The sequence below is a fragment of the Schistocerca serialis genome, chromosome 4, assembly GCF_023864345.2.
Source record: "Schistocerca serialis cubense isolate TAMUIC-IGC-003099 chromosome 4, iqSchSeri2.2, whole genome shotgun sequence".
NCBI classification, from domain to species: domain Eukaryota; kingdom Metazoa; phylum Arthropoda; class Insecta; order Orthoptera; family Acrididae; genus Schistocerca; species Schistocerca serialis.
Genome location: NC_064641.1, coordinates 822,450,547 through 822,471,145, shown reverse-complemented (window position 1 = coordinate 822,471,145; position 20,599 = coordinate 822,450,547). Strand labels below are relative to the sequence as shown.

Here is a 20,599-nt window from a genome sequence, read left to right as displayed (position 1 = left end):
CAATCACTGCACTGACGGCATACATATTGAGGCAGGATCCATACGGTGTCCTCACAGAGCAGTTGATGTGTACAGTGTCGCAGAAGATTGCTGCTTTGTTAGTGTGTAGTAAAACAAAGTGAGAGAATTGCTGACCAGTGCAGTTGTCATGTTAGTTGTGGGTCATCAGTGTGGCAGGTCTCCACTATGGGTACAGGAGGATGTACCAATAATTCAGTCAAAAAGGTTAAGAATGGATAAACATTTATTATAAGAGAACACATACAAGACATCTACACAATACGAAGGTCAAAACTGGACTGTCTTTGATCTCCAGCCCCATGGATATCCCACACCGGAGCTGCAGCTCTTTGGTCTCTGAAATCGACAGTGTTGTTGTTCCCACACCTACACCACTACCCTTGTGGACCATTCTACAGTCTACACACTTCATCTTAAGCATATGAATCTTTTCATTCATAATACATAAGTGAGGTGCACTCTGTCTTGGAAATTAATTGACTTGTTCTATTTTATTAATAAAGTACTGAATATTAAGGAGCATTATTTTAATTTTTTTGAGTTCAGTCGTTTAGCGAGCTGGTGTTCTGTGTGTAACAGTTTATACGCCTTACACCATTTAGCCACATATGCAAATGATTGCAGTGCCTTTTGTTGAGTAATGTGTCTTATTTATAAATGAATATTGGTTAACTTTTATTGTCCCACAACTGATATACTGTAAAACAATTCAGTAAATCCATAGTACTTGTGTATGCAACATACATAAACAGAAATTTATTTAAATGTACTTTATTGAAATTAGGAACAGCCTGATCCACTGTGTGTAAGAGGAAAAAGGCTGTATGGTTCACCACAAATGCTGCAACTTAGTCTGGATGGAAAACGCTTGTACGTTACTTCCTCACTGCACAGTGCTTGGGATCAACAGTTCTACCCTGAGATGGTCAAGTATGTATAAATTCAGCTTTTTTATTATTCCTAAATCATCTCACATGTTTATTACTATATTTCAGATGGTTTACATGAATGTACTGTGAAGAGAAATGTACATAGTGTTACTGATGGAGTAGGAACAGTATTAACCTCTTTTACATTTCCCATTTCTTTTGTAGACATGGTTCATACATGCTGAAGCTGAATGTAAATACAGAGAAAGGGGGACTCACTCTGGATGAAGACTTTCTTGTGGAGTTCAGAGATGAGACAGGTGGTCCTGTTAGTGCACATGAGATTCGGTGAGTACTGTGCTCACAAAATTTCTGTGGAATGATGTTTATACATAATGAATACTGTTAGAAATATTCTGCTGCAGCTGATAAAGAATTTGAAAACTTTGTGATGAGCATACACACTTGAAAAAAGTTAGATCACAAATTAATACAAGGTAGTTGCAAGAGACTTAGGCATACTTTAACAATATGAGCAGCTGTTCAGATTTTGAGTTACTGTTCTTCAAAAGATGAGAATGTGGAAATTAGTATACATTGTTATCTGTGAATGTACAAAAGTGAACAAGGTATTATTCCACATTCCTAACTATGATGAAATTTATGAAACTGAAGAAGTGACTTTTTATGAATCAAATATGCCTGTTCATTGCCGAGTACTTCCTTATTTTACTAGTGATCTACACTCATCATAATTACATACATCACTACTGAATAATTATTCTTTGATTTCTGATACCCTAAAAAGCATATATATTTGTGTAATAAATTGTGGAACTTTTTTCAATCTGTTTTACCAGCAAAAATAAATTAAGAACTCACTGGAGATGAGACAGGTTTGATGAAACATGTTTGAGGTGAAAACTAATATAAGAAGAAACTTTTTCATGTCTGTTGCAAAAACATGTAGAACACAGTCCTATATTTTTTTCACCATATAAGTTTATACAGTAATTTCTTTTCATTTGAGACTAATGAAATGTGCAAAAGGTATTAGACTAAACCTTCTTATCTTATGAATTAATTTGTGGCACTTTCTGTCAATATTTGCTTGTGATACCCAGAGTATTGGGAGCATGGCTCAAGTTTGAATTATTGTTTACATTTGCTATCACATTTGTGGACTTCAGAGTAGCTGCTGTGGGAGTTTCTTTATATGATGAAGAGCTCTTCAACCTTGCTCAAGAGATGCTTAAAGCATTAACAGAACATAACAGTACAGATAAGTTCCAGATGTCTTACACCAATGTTTCTGCTCATATCAGCTACATTGCAAACCAGCAAAGAACTTGGAAGTAAGAGTTTGGGAAAACTAGAAAGTGTTCAAGAATGCAGTCTAACATTTTTGACGACTAAGAGTATGTGAAGTGTATGTGCAAACTTCCACTTCTCTTATATGAGTTGACTTACTCGATGTATACAGCCAATCTTCTTCTCTGGATAGCCGGCTTCTGGAATCTCTACAAACTTCTTTTCTGAAGAATGATGCTAGTCATGGAAACCTTTAAGACTCTCTTTCTCTTTGCAAAATAATGAGGTACTCGAAGAATACTTTTCAACAATTATCATATATCTGAACTTCCACAAAGAACAAAGTTCACACTTCTCACATAAACAGTTGACTTCTTGTAAGTCACCTGTGTCATCTTACATTAGAAACAATTAAGTTACATTTACAACAGAGTATGTACTCATTCATTATCTGTTGTAGTTTGCAGGAACTCTGGGCAACATGAAAGTATTCCTTTTGGCACTCACAAACTTACATAAAATGTAATAATACTTGCAGTGCATGGAATTCATACTTTCCAGAATCATTCCTATAAAATGTGTGACTTATGTCACAATACTGTTCCCTTCTGCTAGGATCAGTACCTATACCTTGCCTGTGGGTTGACCATATGAGTGCACTTCCTCTTCCCACTTTGGTAGGTATGCCCATTTATAAGACATTCCTATTTTTTAGGCCACAGGTCGCCCTATCTCCATGTAGTTATGCCTGCCCTATATACGTAGTAAATGCCGGGTATGACCCCCTTATCCTTTCTGAGTAGGCCTCATGGTTCATTACACCAGTACATGTTCATGTGTATGCTATAACTGTCTGGTTAAGCTACAAATCTACTCTACATTATGCGTATTCTCTAGTACATCATCAACTCCCTAGTGTCCTCTACTCACCAACTTCCATACTCTCACTGGATAGTACTGTTACCTAAAATTCAAGTCCTACTATCCTACAATTTGTCAGAATATTTATTAAACTGACCTTCTTTAATGATTATTACAATTAATTCCTCTCTGGCTTATGTTCTCTTTCATTACTCATGCCTCCTTCTTATGTATACTCACTCGATGTGAAATCGTCACTGTTTTATATATATGATGTAGAACTGTCATAGTTTTTATATACATATACATATGCGTACGTGTTTCCCTGTGTACACATATCTTTTTTTCCCCTACAACACCTGGTGGTTCTCACAGCAAGACAGGTTTCTAATCTGTAATTTTAATGTTTGCGTTTACATGTAATTTTGTGTGTTTGCGGGCATGTGTTCATGTATTCCGATTCTTTGGCCTTCTTATCTAAAGATAAGATGTAGGTTTTAGAAACCAGGGAAACTAGGAAGGACTTCTGCAATAGAAATATATGAATATGGAAAGAAGGAAAAAATAGATAGGTCCTCAAATGAGAAGTAAGAAAGGAAAAAAACAGTGCAAGACTTCTCATGCTGCCACTTAGTAGATTTTTTATCCATCCAATTACAGTGCATCAAATCAGATAGACAATAGCCAATATGTTCTTAAAATCCACAGCTGCCAAAAAATCAGATAGACAATAGCCAATATGTTCTTAAAATCCACAGCTGCCAAATGCATGAAGCTACAGAACCATATAATATCCTAAATTGAAACAACAGCTATTGTGTATTAAAGTATCAGATCAATAGGTTGTACAGTTTTGCTGTGTGAGCCAGAATAATATGATGAAAAACCTGAAGCACACCAGTGATTCAACAAGGCTGTTATTTATGAATAAGCATAAATGACTTGCCTTGTCCCTGTTCACATCCCCTGGCATCACTAAATTGTGTAATTCAGTGAGGTAAAATTGCTATTTCATTTTAAACGCCTGTGATAATCAGATGACTGTCATCACCAAAGACCCTGTTTAAATAGAATTGTAGAACATAACCTACTTGTGCTGGACGCATAATTTAAAACTTAGAGACTGAGGGATAATTAGTTGACACACAGACTGGGTGCAGTCTTGCACGTTTGCTAACTTTAACTTACTTATGTATTGATTATACATTTTCAAACTTTTGTTATTTGCAGTAAGTTGGAGCCTAGCTCAACTTGTGAATGATGGGCCACAGTCAGTACTAGGATATACCAGTGGAGACAAGCTTATGTTTTGTGAAAGCCCATTCATTAATGTTAATATCTGGTGATATAAATAATTGACAGTGAATTTTATGTACCACATTCCTGTGTTTCATATAAATGTTGCTCAACTTCTGTATGAACTTACAGTTAGGCATAAAGGACAGTACTTGAGCTCACAACAGCAGGCAGTAATTTGCCGAGCTTTTATATGTGCTCTCCTCGTCCCCCAGACATAAAACAACAAGGCCAAGTAACATTTTTATCAGGGGCATAAATTTTCAGTAAGAAAAATCTTGGAATTGTCTGCCATATTAAAATTTAACTCTACTCCCAAAGAAAATATAAACTATTTACATCTTCTGTTTTTGAGTCAAAACTTGAAATCATGGGTAAGGCCATTTCTATGGAGTGAAGCATGTTTACAACACACTAAATAAGATAAATAAAACATAATCTACAACAACACTCTTATTTTAATGAAACTGGCAAGTGGCAAGTGGCAGCACGAGAACACATATATAAAAAAGGTTTTAAATATGCATGCTTTCAGAACCAGGAGCTCCTTCTTTTAGCAGAAGGGTTGAAGGGGAAGGAAATGATATGCTGTAACTTTTACACTTTTAATTGTACAGTTAAGTGGCTTATGTTGTTATACTCATCTGTGAGACTTGTCCTTTGATCTGTGCAGACTGAATTTAACATTAATGGTTGCTGAGATCATGTTTTTGGCAGACAACTATTGAATGCACACTTTGTGCAACCACGAGGAAGCTAGTGCTAACCGTTGTCTACCTATTGTTTTGTGAGGGAGAATCCACTAGTAACTCAGTTCCTCACCATCTCTTGACATTTCACAGCTATTTGCTCTGTTCTTTGGCTCATCTGGTGTCACTCACCTTCTCAGATGGGCACATTGTTTTAATTGGATCACATTCAGCTTTGTGTTTTATACCAACATTTCCTAGTACAGTGGTCATGCCCATTTCTGTAATGCTACAAAATGTCGTAATCATAATTATAAAAGACATTTTAACATAAATGATTTGTAAACTGGGTTATGGATAAGATCAATGTATGGTTTACAGAGAGTAGACCTTTGTTTACCCCTTAAACGGTCGCTCGGGGTGTTCAGAACACCCCAATCATCCTTATGGATGGATTATTACATAATGGATAGGAGTATAATGTCATGTCCTTTAGTACCTTTCTAGGATGGAATATGAAAGCTTTGAGTAACAATAGAATCTACAGTGGAAGCGCACGTTCCGAGAAAACATGCAACAATATGCCTTGGGGTGTTGTCGGCACCCCGTGCGTTTCTTTATGTTGCATTGCTGTGAGAAAGCACACAGTTGTGTTCCGTAGCAGATGCTTCTATTTTGTCACTCTGTGCAGTTATAACAGCTATCAACCATTACAAAATAGAACAAGAAAGAGTGCAGAAGTTTCTGGAAGAAGTCTTACATGAAACTTTTGAAGGAGGAGAAGAGGAAGAGGAGGAAACAGACAAAGTTCTCTCTCATCACAGTGAGACGGAAATGGAGGATGAAGACTACCTGGAAGTGGAACTGCAAGTAAGTGGAGCGGATAATGAAAGCAAGCATGATTTTTTTATTGGAAAGGATAAGGTTACAAAATGGATGGAAAGTTGTCCTAGTCACAATGTAAGGACAGTTGTGAAAGCTATTGCAAAATCTGCGAAAACTGCTGTGGACTTTTTTCCAATATTTACTTGTGTAAATGACATAATAACTAGAATGATTGCATTGTGCACAAATATTTACATACAACATATTGCATCAAATTTCACAAGAGACCATGATGCCAAACCAACAAATGAGGAAGAAATCACATCTCTTCTGAGTCTGTTGATATTGGCTGGGCATTACAGGGCAGGACACCAAGATCTGGAAGAATTATGGGACACAAATGGTTTTGGAATTGCAGTATTTCATGCAACAATGAGTTTATGGCACTTTCGTTTCTTGTTGCGTTGTTTGAGATTCGATGATATTCAGACAGACCACAGCATAGAGAACTTGATTGCCTAGCTGCGTTTAGAGAAGCATTTGAATTATTCATGTCAAACTGTTTCAGTAATTATACTGTGTCTGAATATAGACAGTGGATGAACAACTGGTTGCATTTAGAGGCAAATGCAGTTTCCAACAGTATATACCAAGCAAGCCTGTGAAATATGGTTTGAAAATTTTCACCTTATGTGGCGCAAGAACATGGTATACTTTGGGGATGGAAATCTATCTTGGGAAACAGCCAGAGAGTCCCTTTGCAATGTCAAACTCGTCTAAGGAGATAGTAAACAGTCTTGTATGGCCTATTGAAAGTACAGGACGCAGTGTGACACTAAACAACTGGTTTTGTTCCATACCACTGGCTGAAGAGTTCCTGAAAAAGAAACTTACAATAGAAGGAACTCTTAGAGAGAATAAGAGAGAGCTCCTTCCATACTTTGTTTGTAAGAGAGGTCATGAACTTAGAAGCAGCCCTTTTGGATTCAGAAAGGATATCACCATAGTTTCATATGTGCTTTCTTTTTTTTTTTGGTCATCAGTCTACTGACTGGTTTGATGCGGCCCGCCACGAATTCCTTTCCTGTGCTAACCTCTTCATCTCAGAGTAGCACTTGCAACCTACGTCCTCAATTATTTGCTTGACGTTATCCAATCTCTGTCTTCCTCTTTGCCCTCTACAGCTCCCTCTAGTACCATGGAAGTCATTCCCTCATGTCTTAGCAGATGTCCTATCATCCTGTCCCTTCTCCTTATCAGTGTTTTCCACATATTTCTTTCCTCTCCAATTCTGCGTAGAACCTCCTCATTACTTACCTTATCAGTCCACCTAATTTTCAACATTCGTCTATAGCATCACATCTCAAATGCTTCGATTCTCTTCTGTTCCAGTTTTCCCACAGTCCATGTTTCACTACCATACAATGCTGTACTCCAGACGTACATCCTCAGAAATTTCTTCCTCAAATTAAGGCCGGTATTTGATATTAGTAGACTTCTCTTGGCCAGAAATGCCCTTTTTGCCATAGCGAGTCTGCCTTTGATGTCCTCCTTGCTCTGTCCGTCATTGATTATTTTACTGCCTAGGTAGCAGAATTCCTTAACTTCATTGACTTCGTGACCATCAATCCTGATGTTAAGTTTCTCGCTGTTCTCATTTCTACTACTTCTCATTACCTTCGTCTTTCTCCGATTTACTCTCAAACCATACTGTGTACTCATTAGACTGTTCATTCCGTTCAGCAGATCATTTAATTCTGCTTCACTTTCACTCAGGATAGCAATGTCATCAGCGAATCATATCATTGATATCCTTTCACCCTGCATTTTAATTCCACTCCTGAACCTTTCTTTTATTTCCATCATTGCTTCCTCGATGTACAGATTGAAGAGTAGGGGCGAAAGGCTACAGCCTTGTTCAAATGGTTCAAATGGCTCTGAGCACTATGGGACTCAACTGCTGAGGTCATTAGTCCCCTAGAACTTAGAACTAGTTAAACCTAACTAACCTAAGGACATCACAAACATCCATGCCCGAGGCAGGATTCGAACCTGCGACCGTAGCGGTCTTGCGGTTCCAGACTGCAGCGCCTTTAACCGCACGGCCACTTCGGCCGGCTACAGCCTTGTCTTACACCCTTCTTAATACGAGCACTTCGTTCTTGATCATCCACTCTTATTATTCCCTCTTGGTTGTTGTACATATTGTATATGACCCGTCTCTCCCTATAGCTTACTCCTACTTTTTTCAGAATCACGAACAGCTTGCACCATTTTATATTGTCGAACGCTTTTTCCAGGTCGACAAATCCTATGAAAGTGTCTTCATTTTTCTTTAGCCTTGCTTCCATTATTAGCCGTAACGTCATAATTGCCTCTCTCGTCCCTTTACTTTTCCTAAAGCCAAACTGATCATCACCTAGCGCATTCTCAATTTTCTTTTCCATTCTTCTGTATATTATTCTTGTAAGCAGCTTCGATGCATGAGCTGATAAGCTGATTGTGCGATAATTCTCGCACTTGTCAGCTCTTGCCGTCCTCGGAATTGTGTGGATGATGCTTTTCTGAAAGTCAGATGGTATGTCGCCAGACTCATATATTCTACACACCAACGTGAATAGTCGTTTTGTTGCCACTTCCCCCAATGATTTTAGAAATTCTGATGGAATGTTATCTATCCCTTCTGCCTTATTTGACCGTAAGTCCTCCAAAACTCTTTTAAATTCCGATTCTAATACTGGATCCCCTATCTCTTCTAAATCGACTCCTGTTTCTTCTTCTATCACATCAGACACATCTTCACCCTCATAGAGGCTTTCAATGTATTCTTTCCACCTATCTGCTCTCTCCTCTGCATTTAACAGTGGAATTCCCGTTGCACTCTTAATGTTACCACCATTGCTTTTAATGTCACCAAAGGTTGTTTTGACTTTCCTGTATGCTGAGTCTGTCCTTCCGACAATCATATCTTTTTCGATGTCTTCACATTTTTCCTGCAGCCATTTCGTCTTAGCTTCCCTGCACTTCCTATTTATTTCATTCCTCAGCAACTTGTATTTCTGTATTCCTGATTTTCCCGGAACGTGTTTGTATTTCCTCCTTTCATCAATCAACTGAAGTATTTCTTCTGCTACCCATGATTTCTTCGCAGCTACCTTCTTTGTAACTATGTTTTCCTTCCCAACTTCTGTGATGGCCCTTTTTAGAGATGTCCATTCCTCTTCAACTGTACTGCCTACTGCACTATTCCTTATTGCTGTATCTATAGCGTTAGAGAATTTCAAACGTATCTCGTCATTCCTTAGTACTTCCGTATCCCACTTCTTTGCGTATTGATTCTTCCTGACTAATGTCTTGAACTTCAGCCTACTCTTCATCACTACTATATTGTGATCTGAGTCTATATCTGCTCCTGGGTACGCCTTACAATCCAGAATCTGATTTCGGAATCTCTGTCTGACCATGATGTAATCTAATTGAAATCTTCCCGTATCTCCCGGCCTTTTCCAAATATACCTCCTCCTCTTGTGATTCTTGAACAGGGTATTCGCTATTACTAGCTGAAACTTGTTACAGAACTCAATTAGTCTTTCTCCTCTTTCATTCCTTGTCCCAAGCCCATATTCTCCTGTAACCTTTTCTTCTACTCCTTCCCCTACAACTGCATTCCAGTCACCCATGACTATTAGATTTTCGTCCCCCTTTACATACTGCATTACCCTTTCAATATCCTCATACACTTTCTCTATCTGTTCATCTTCAGCTTGCGACGTCGGCATGTATACCTGAACTATCGTTGTCGGTGTTGGTCTGCTGTCATATGTGCTAAAGAATGGCAAAAACATTATTCTCCTTTCATCTTTGCATCATGACGGTGCCATTGACACTAATACTGTGGAGGAAAAGAAACCAGAAATTATAATAGTGTACAATAAGACCAAAACAGGTGTGGACACAATAGATGAAATGTGCACTACTTATTCAACCTCAAGAAAAACTAGACGCTGGCAACTTGCCCTATTTTTTTCCAAATAATTGACATTGCTTGCATTAACGCCTTCGTCATATACGCAAATAATAACAATGAGAGGATTTCCCAAAGAATTTTTTTATGTGGTGTCGGAAGGCCATTAGTAAATCCCATAGTGTGCAAGAGAGCAGCCACTCACTCCCTGCCTAAACAAATTGGACAGAAAGTTACTAAAATGGTGGGAATTGAAGACAGCAACAATGCGCCAACTTCTTAACAAAGAATACTTAAGCCCAGGCACTGCACAGTTTTTCCTCGGAGTAAAGAGATAAAAGTTAAATCGCACTGTGCTCAATGTTTGAAAGTTGTGTGTAAAGCACATGAGAAATGTGTGTGAAAAGTGTTACGATAACGCACCCCTTGCAGCCAGTGATAATGACTGATTCCATAACATGTTTGTATGAGTTGACTGAACAAATGTTTAATTATATGTATAATGTCTTATACATGCAATACAGTTTGAAGAATAACAGAAATAAATAATTAAACAAAATATCATAAGAAAATGGAAATTATTGCTTATGTTTCAAATAACCCAATTTAATGCTAAAGTAACATTAAATAAAACGATAATGTACTGGGAGATAACGTTCTAAATAGCCATTTGTGAAGTAAAAATATTCATATAAGTGATATGCTGTACAACAACTTTTATTTGGGCTGTTAGCAACACCCCGCACAACTATTAATGTTACGAAAAGCTGCACAACCGCATAAGGGTTAATTGGAACGAAACATAGTGCACACAGTTTCTGACCCAAAAAGTGTGTTATGATCACATGGGAATCGAATAAGAAAGGAAGTCAAGTATGAAGATGCACGAAGAGCTTTACTGAACCTATCACATTTAGGATCTTGTTGGAAGTGAATAGTGCTGTCATCCTCTAAGAATAACCTCCATTGTCATCGATTTTAAACAAACATTTTTAATTTTACTCTGTTGTCTGTGGCATCATCTTTTAGGGTAACTCTGTGCTTTTGAAAGGAATATTCTCAACCCATATAAGGTAGGTCATAACAGTCTACATTGGCAACTTGTAAACTAGAGATTAGAGATGGAACAAGTACAAGTCTAATATTGAGGGCTGCATACATTAGGCAGCAAAGTGTACATCAATGCCATAGTACCTTCCTTCCTTCTGTACCTCTGCGAGATGAGGAGTTTGAGGTCAGTGGCACTTGGGTCGCTTCCTGCTTGTTGGCGCCTTCTGTCTTACTGAAGCGTGCTGGAGTGAGGCTCTTCACAACTTAGATGCAGCAGAATGACCTATTGTTGGGGTCAGTTAGTCTCTAGTGAAGACATGTTTTCTGAAGCTGTGGAGACAGTGAGACAAAATTAAGTGATGCAGTGTATACAGCTGCAGAAGTGCTCCTTTGGAGGAAGAATTGTAACTGCAAAAATATCTATACTGTTGTCCACAATTTAGACATTTGATGCAAACAAGATGGTTGTGTTCTTGTTTATTGCACATGTATTGGGAGAAAAAATATGTGTTCTGTTAAACAAAACTGGGCACAGCACAGCAGCACTGTTATGTTCCTGCAGCCAAATAGTGTGCTGTTTGTGTATTCTTTTGGCCATGGCAACCTGTGTTTATGGGCTAATACTGAGTTGTATAGCTTATTACTCATTTCTAAAACTTTTTTGAGGATTGCTCTAAATTTATTCAAATAATTAATACCATTTAGGGAATATGCTTTATTCTTGTGTCCTGTTTTCTTGCACTGTTGTTGAAAGTGTACATCTGTCAATGTAACTGTCAAACAGTCTCTGTACAGAGATTAAATATTAATGTAAATTTACAGCAGTCTTTGAAACAGTTTTCTTTGATGATTTTTATTCAAATGTAAAATCCCCCAAAGTGACATAGATAATGCAGAGACAAATAATTTAAAACAAGACACATGAGGCTGCAAATGTCATGAAGTAACCCAAAGGTGAATGACATCACCATGTGAAGTAACTTGCTACTTGTGTAGCAGTTGGGCTTGTCAGTCTTACCCTCATGGGTAGGGACTAGTGCTAGACATTGCTTTGCTCGGTTGATCTGTTTTCTTTCTTGCATTATCTGGGTGATACAATAGTGCCCACTACAGTGTTAATACAAGACTGTAAAGAATCTGCTTACATTAAACAAGCTTGCAGATGTATATCTCTTTTATGGTGTGCTTACAGTGATATGGATTTATACTGAACGTTTCCCACAGTGTGTGTACCTTCTCACACATAATTTGGTACTGTGTATCATCAAATGTTGTATGAAATAGGAGTCCTGCACATAAGTAAATGTTGAAGGCAAAAACTGTATTGAGGGAAGGCAACACAATGGTCAGACATGCCGTGTTCTGAAATCAAGATTAATTATCAGGTAAGACCTAACATATATAATTATATCTACTGTGTTGTTATTTGTTGGCAATACTGTATCACACTGGATAATGCAAGAAAGAAATGAGAGTAGCCTAGTGGAGTAATGAACAGTACTGCCCCAACTGACAAGGGTAGGGGCGACAAGCCCAACCACTGCACATGCGGTGAGTTACTTCAACTGGTGATATCACATGTTCAACATTTGTCATCCACTTTTGGGGTATTTCCTGACATTTATGGTCCCACATGTGTTATGTTAAATCACTTGTCTCGCCATCATCTATGTCACTTCATGGGTTTGTAAACAGTAACAAGAATCCCCCTGTATATACAAATAATGGACTTTGCAGATTTCTGTGTCAACCTACAATATTAATTGGAGTCTATTAGCAGCCACACTAGGGGAATATCATCCTGTGCATAGGCTACTGTTAACACCAAAACACAAACTGCTGTGTTTGGAATGGTGCCTTGATTGGGAAGCAATAATCACTAATAAATGGCACTGCAATATATTCAGCAATGAATTGTGCTTCTGTGCTACCCCTGATGGCCATTGCTGATGAGTAGGTTGGCCACCTGGGCAGAAGTCCCAGTCTTCCAGTGTTTTGGAGCGGTGCAGTGGCATTACTCCTGGCATCATGATGTGCGACAATATCATGGTGCCATTCTTCAACAAGAAAATGCTTGTCCTTGTGTGGTACATGTGTCTGTGAACTGTCTGGCGAATGAGATCTCCATATCTGTCCTTGATAGAACATGTGTAGGACTGGCTCGAATGTCAAATCCATCCAAGGGCCAATATCCAGGATGTTAAGGACAATGGTTGTGGGTCAGGTCGCCACTTTAGAGGGTACAATAGCTATATGACATCCTCCCCAATTGAATCAATGCTTGAATCTAAGTCAGAGGGATGCAACATCATTCTGATAGCTGGACTCATATTACCAACTTCTTTTTAAATTTGTCCTGATATTGTAATCGCAAAAATAACACGTCATTTCATTTCCTGCTCCCCTTCTGGGTGCTTAATTTTATCGGCAAGATGTGTACATTCACAATAGTTGTTCACTCGCAGAGTCGCTGTTATGGTATCAAGACAATACTGCAAATTTTCTTGTAGTTGTTTGGAAATGTCATAGGCAGCAGGAACTCTCACCTGGATGTCTCTGCCAATCTCGACAGCTGTATTGGACACAAAAGGCTATACATAACCCTAAAAGCAGATTTGAAGTAGGTCAGGTCAGATGAGTGAGTTGACACTGGTGGACAGGCTAGCGTCTTGCATGTGGTCTCCTTTAAGATGAACCATACTTTCTCAAAATTCTGTATGGTTCATCTTAAAGGAGACCACATACAAGACGCTAGCCTGACCTATTCTTGAGTACTGCTTGAGAACTTGGGATCCGCACCAGATCAGATTAAAGGAAAACATCTTAGCAATTCAGAGGAGCGTGTTAGATTTGCTACTGGTAAGTTCGAACAACATGTAAGTATTACAAGGGTGCTTCAGGAACTTATATTGGAATCCCTGGAGGGAAGGTGGCGTTCTTTGTGAGAAACGCTGTTGAGAAAATTTAGAGAACCAGCATTTGAATCCGCCTGCTGGACTAGTCTACTGACACCAACATACGTTTGCCCCCTGCGGGTTCGGGGGTTAGAATAGGCCCGCGGTATTCCTGCCTGTCGTAAGAGGCGACTAAAAGGAGTCTCACATGTTTCGGCCTTATGTGATGGTCCCCTCTCGGGTTTGACCTCCATCTTTCTAAATTATTCCGAAGAGCGAGCCACTTGGGGAAGGGCGCCTTACATGGTGCATTGTATCCGTCGTGCAATTAGACCTTTAGCCGTCTTTCTCGTCGTTGCAATGGTGTCCCGCTTGTTCTTGATCTCTTGGGCGATTACCACGCTGCACTCTGCAGTGTTTCTTTTAACTGCGACGACGACCTTGGCCATTTTTGCACCTAAGATCCAGCACGGTAGCCAGTCCGTTGTGGTGGGGCCGCCATGTACCCTCTTGGTTGTAGCCCCCTGACAACACAGGGATTGCTCTACTGATGCCTGCGCCGTTAACTCCCCACGTATGCCAAGGAGTAGATGCCCATTGCCCTGGGGCATCGGGACTCCCGGCAATGGCCATCCTGCCAGGTGGCCTTTGCTGTGGCTGGGTGGCGCCCGTGGGGAGGGCCCTTGGTCGGAGTAGGTGGCATCAGGGCGGATGACCCGCAATGAAGCGTGGTACATCATCTCTCGCTGGCGGCCAGCCGTCAGCAGTCTCTAAGTATTCCAAAGCTCACTTTAAGGCTAATGTGTATGATCCCAAATCGTTCCCCTCCCTGGCCACACCATGGGAGGAACGAAAGGCTGTGAATGAGAGCGAAAGATACTCGCCCCGGTATCTTGTCTGTACCAGAGCTGACGGGGACTCGTTTGTGTCTGTGAAGCCTCAGTTCTTTGTCGAACATTTAGAGGACAAGTTCGGGGAGGTGGAGGGCTTGTCCAAGATGCGGTCTGGATCGGTGTTGATAAAAACGGCATCCTCTGCCCAGTCACGAGCCTTGCTGGCTTGTACGAAGTTGGGGGATGTGTCTGTTACTATCACCCCACATAACAGCTTAAATATGGTCCAGGGAATTATTTTTCACCGCGATCTCCTTTTACAGTCCGATGATGAGCTGCGCGCCAACTTGGAGCGCCGAGGTGTCCATTTCGTCCTGCGCGTTCACCGGGGTCCGAGGGATCGTCAAGTTGCCACCGGTGCCTTCATCTTGGCCTTCGAGGGTGACACGTTACCTGAGAAGGTCAAGGTGATGGTGTACCGTTGTGATGTCAAGCCGTATATCCCTCCCCCGATGCGGTGCTTCAAGTGTTGGAAGTTCGGCCACATGTCTTCACGCTGTGCTTCCGACCTCGTCTGTCGCGATTGCGGTCGACCTTCCCATCCTGATCATCCCTGTGCGCCGCCTCCAATCTGTGTGAACTGTGGTGCGCACCATCCGCCTTGCTCGCCAGACTGTCCGATTCTGCAGAAGGAGCGGAAGATCATGGAAATCAAGACTCTCGACCGCCTGACATACACTGAGGCGAAGCGGAAATATGATCGGCTTCATCCAGTGCGCATGACAGCTTCTTATGCCGGAACTGTCACTCCTTCTACAATTCCATCCACTCCAGTCAGCTCTCAGAGTCGAAGTCCCACACCTGCCCCCTTGATGGTGGGGGGCACTAAACTCCCTCCTGTTGCTCCTGCTCCATCTACTTCAGGAGCAACATCCCCCCAACCATCGGGGACATCAGTCCCCCCTTCCCAGCCGGAGAAGCGTAAGACTTCTTCGGCTACTCTCGTAAGGAAGGGGTCCCTTGGGGACCTCCCTTCGCACGTTCCGACCGGTTCCAAAGCCGACAGCCACAAGTGGCTCAAACAACCGCCAGTCCCTGGTCGTTGGGACACACGGTCATCGTCTGTCCTTGAGACTGACCCAGTGACGCCCTCCCAGCCTGAACCACCCAAGGCGCAGTGCGGGAAGCGGAAGAAGAAGAAACTCCCCAAGGCTACCGACATTGCGGTGGCACCCATTCCACCGCTTCCTACAAGCTCTGCGTCTGAGGATGAGGTGGAGATTCTGGCGTCCACTGAGGACATGGATCTCGCCAGTCCCTTGGATGCAATAGATAGCTGTTGTCCAGGTGGTGACTCAGTAGCAGCAGGAGCCCCGGAGGCGTAATCTGCCTCCCCAATCCCTTCACGCCTTTCCCATCCATGACTAATACCATCCTCCAGTGGAACTGCAGCGGTTTCTTCCACCATCTAGCTGAGCTCCGCCAACTTATCAGCCGTCATCCTTTCCTTTGCATTGCTCTGCAGGAAACTTGGTTTCCAGCAATGCAAACCCCCGCCCTCTGTGGCTATCGGGGTTATTTTAAGAACCGGGCAGCTTATGAAAGGGTGTCTGGTGGCGTCTGCATATATGTCCTTAACTCTCTTCACAGCGAGTTTGTACCTCTACAAACAGCTTTAGAGGCTGTCGCTGTTCGGGTGTGGACGCCACAGGCTATTACCGTCTGCAGTATTTACCTTCCACCTGATGGTGCTGTCGCGCAGCATGTCCTGGCTGCTCTGATAGCCCAACTGCCGCCACCTTTCTTGTTACTGGGGGATTTCAATGCCCACAACCCTCTCTGGGGTGGGACTATCTCCGATGACCGCGGTCGGGCCGTGGAGCATGTGTTGGCTCAGCTCGACCTTAGCCTCTTGAACACCGGTGCTCCCACGCATTTCAGTGTGGCCCATGGCTCGTTCTCGGCCATCGATCTCTCTATTTGCAGCCCTGGACTTGTCCCATCCCTCCACTGGAGAGTGCATCCTGACCTGTGTGGTAGTGACCATTTTCCCATCTATTTGTCACTGCCCCAGTGTCATTCTTCTGGGCGCTTGCCCCGCTGGGCTCTCCACAGGGCTGACTGGCCAGCTTTTACTTCCGCTGCAACCATTGAGTCTCCCCCACAGGGTGACACTGACGAGGTGGTGCGTGTTTTAACCACGTCCATCATTTCAGCGGCCGAGGCTGCCATCCCCCATTCTTCTGGCCACCCTCGGAGGAGGGCTGTACCCTGGTGGTCGCCGGAGGTTGCTGAGGCTATTCGCGACCATCGGCGGGCTCTCCAGCGTCATAGGCGGCACCCGTCTCTTGAGACCCTCATCACCTTTAAGAGGCTCCGTGCCTTCGCCCGTCGTCTTATTGCACGGCGTAAGCAGGAGTGCTGGGAGAGTTATGTCTCATCCTTGGGCTCCCATGTCTCCCCCTCGCTCATGTGGTCCCGGATCCGGCGGATTTACAGATACCAGACCCCTATGGGTGTCCCTGGGCTCTCCTTGGACGGCGCTGTCTGCACGGAGGCTGCCGCCATTGCTGAACGGCTTGCCGCGCACTTTGCTCAGAGCTCTGCGACTGCATCCTATCCCCCCGCCTTTCGCTCTCTAAAGGAGCGAGCCGAGCAGACGCCGTTATCGTTCTGCACGCGTCGTTCTGAAACATACAGTGCTCCTTTCAGCGAGAGGGAATTCCTCGCTGCCCTCGCCGATTGCCCTGATACAGCACCAGGACCGGACTGCATCCACGCACAGATGCTGAAGCATCTCTCCAGGGACTGCCAGAGACACATCCTCACCATCTTTAACTGCATTTGGAGCGAGGGCGTGTTCCCGTCGCAATGGCGAGAGAGTGTTATTGTCCCCATCTTGAAGCCCGGTGCGGACCCACTGGCGGTGGACAGCTATCGTCCCATTACCCTCACCAACGTTTTGTGCAAATTGCTCGAACGTATGGTGGGGCGACGTTTGTGTTGGGTCCTTGAGTCGCGCGGTCTCCTCGCTCCATCCAGGGTGGCTTCCGTCGGGGCCGGTCTGCCACGGACAATTTGGTGCGGCTGGAATCTGCAGTCCGTACGGCCTTTGCCCGACGTCAGCATCTCGTTGCTGTATTTTTCGATCTGCGGAAGGCGTATGACACCACATGGCGGCATCACATCCTCGCCACGTTGCATGAGTGGGGTCTTTGTGGTCGGCTCCCGGCTTTTCTTCAAACCTTTTTATTGCGCCGCTCTTTCCGGGTGCAAGTCGGTGCCACCTCTAGTTCATCTTATATACAGGAAAATGGGGTCCCGCAGCGCTCAGTGTTGAGCGTCTCCTTATTTCTCGTGGCCATTAATGGTCTGGCTGCAGCAGTGGGGTCGTCGGTGTCTCCTTCTTTGTATGCCGACGACTTCTGCATCTCATTTAGCTCCACGACTACGGGAGTCGCCAACCACAGGCTGCAAGTCGCCGTTCGCAAGGCAGCATCATGGGCTCTGACTCATGGTTTTCAGTTCTCTGCAGCCAAGACTCGAGTTATGCACTTCTGCAGGCGTCGGACGGTCCACCCTCATCCTGAACTTTACCTCGACGGCCACCTGCTTGAAGTGGTGGACACTTGCCGCTTCTTGGGACTCATGTTTGATGCCCGGCTCACATGGGTTCCTCATGTTACTCAGCTGAAGCAAAAATGCTGGCGGCACCTCAACGCCCTCCGCTGCCTTAGCCACACGTCTTGGGGTGCAGATCGCTGCACGCTGTTGCGATTGTACAGAGCCCTTGTGCAGTCCCGGCTTGATTATGGGTGCCTGGCCTATGGGTCTGCATCACCCTCAGTGTTGAAGTTGTTAGACCCCATACACCACTGTGGGGTTCGGCTTGCAACTGGCGCTTTTCGTACCAGCCCCGTAGATAGTCTACTGGTGGAGGCCGGGGTTCCTCCGCTGCGGATTCGCCGCCATCGACTGCTCGCCGACTATGCTGTCCACGTGCATTGCTCGCCAGACCATCCCAATCGTCGCCTGCTTTTCCCTGCCATGGTCCTCCATCTGCCCGAACGGCGACCTAGGTCTGGGCTTTCCGTAGCTGTCTGTGTCCAGTCCCTGCTGTCAGAACTGGGGTCATTCCCTCTTCTGCCTCCCTTCCGGGTCCGTACACCTACGCCTCCCTGGTGTTTGTCCCAGCCGTCCGTCCGTCTGGATTTGGCACAGGGACCTAAGGACTCGGTTCCGCCTGTGGCCCTCCGTCGCCGTTTTCTTGCGCTCCTCGAATCATTTCCGGGCTGTGAGCCTGTCTACACTGATGGTTCCCTGGCTGATGGTCGCACTGCCTACACTTTTGCTCACGCTGCCCATGTTGAGCAACGCTCCTTGCCGGCTGGCTGCAGTATTTTTACTGCAGAGCTGGTGGCCATCTTGCGCTCTTGAGCATATGCGTTTCTGCTCACGTAGGTCCATCGTCATCTGCAGTGACTCCCTGAGCAGCCTTCAGGCCATCGACCGCTGCTATCCCTCTTCTCCTCTGGTGTCCTCTATTCAGGAGTCTGTTTCCGCCATTGCCCGTTCTGGACGTTCGGTGGTCTTGGTTTGGACGCCAGGTCATGTTGGCATCCCGGGGAACGAACGTGTTGACAGGCTGGCCAAAGGGGCGCTCGACGCCCCAGCTTTGGAGATCGGCCTCACGGCTCCCGATCAGCAGCTGGTGTTGCGCCGTAAGGTGCTTGGGATGTGGTCTGCTGAGTGGCGAGGCTTGACAATGCCTAATAAACTGTGGGCTGTCAAGGAGACGACCGATGTGTGGCGCTCCTCCCTGCGGTCTTCTCGCAGGGACTCTGTTATCCTGTGTCGGCTCCGCATCGGCCATACATACCTGACGCACGGCCATCTTTTGCGTCAGGAGGATTCCCCCCTGTGTCGGTGTGGGTCCCAGCTGACGGTCGCCCACATTTTATTGGAGTGTCCCCGACTGCGCACCCTTCGGCAGTCTTTTAATTTCCCGGGCACCTTGCCTTTGATTTTATGCGACGATGCCTCCATGGCTGACAATGTTTTACATTTTATCCGTGCTAGTCCTTTTTATGGATCCATTTAGGGGGGTCCTGCACTTTTCCGTTTCTGTGTCTTTTGTCCTCGCGTCTCTCCATATTTGTTGCTGTTTTGGTGTCTCATCGGATGGTTGACTTTTTCCCTTTTTTGTTGTCGTGGTCAGTCAACCAGTCTCCGGCCATCTTCTTTTCTTCTATTTCTTTCTGTCTGGTGTTCGTCTGTACTCTTCTTTTCTGTAGTGTTCGTTGCCTAATTTGTGTTCTTTAGCACCTGGGGGGGGGGGGGGGGCAGTCTCCTTCCCCTTGGGGTTTTATCTGCTCTGCGACTTTGTCTCGCTTGTTTTTGGAATGGGGGACTGATGACCTTAGCTGTTTAGTCCCCCTTAAACATCCCAACAACCACCACCACCAACATACGTTTCTCATAAGGGCCACGAAGATAAGATACGACAAATGAAGTTTTATGTGGAGGCATATACGAGGTGTGTGAGAAAAGTAATGAGGCTGGCGACTCTGTGAGCACTCTGGCGGTGCTGTGTTGCTCTACTTGTGTAGACCGGTGGGTTGATCCCTTCTAGATGCTGAGTCCGAGTTTCAGCTCCGTGCAATCATTGATTTTTGAGAGCACCTTCAATGAATTTGTTTTTCTGTTGAGTGTTACGAAAGTGAAACAACAAAATTTAGAGCAACGTTATGCCATCAGCTTTTGTATTAAACTCGTGGAAACCGCGAGTTTTACTTTTGAAAAGTTGATAATGGCCTATGGGAAACATTCATTATCAAAAGCACAAGTTTTCCGCTGGCACAAATCATTTTTGGAAGGTAAAGAACACATTGAAGGTGAACCTCGCTCAGGGAGATCTTCAGCTTCAGAAACCGGCGGTAACGTTGATCGTGTGCGTGCTCTTGTGAGATCAAACCGACGTTTAACG

General features: G+C 43.9%; 1 protein-coding gene across 1 annotated transcript in view; it reads left to right on the top strand.

Annotated features, from left to right (window-relative positions):
- Nucleotides 1-20,599, top strand: part of LOC126474972 (methanethiol oxidase-like) — a 117,703-nt gene that overhangs the window by 58,831 nt on the left and 38,273 nt on the right. Inside the window, exons 8-9 of the mRNA XM_050102497.1 lie at nucleotides 806-951; nucleotides 1,116-1,238. Of these exons, the coding sequence (XP_049958454.1) occupies nucleotides 806-951; nucleotides 1,116-1,238 (269 nt within the window). The remainder of the gene's footprint in view (nucleotides 1-805; nucleotides 952-1,115; nucleotides 1,239-20,599) is intronic.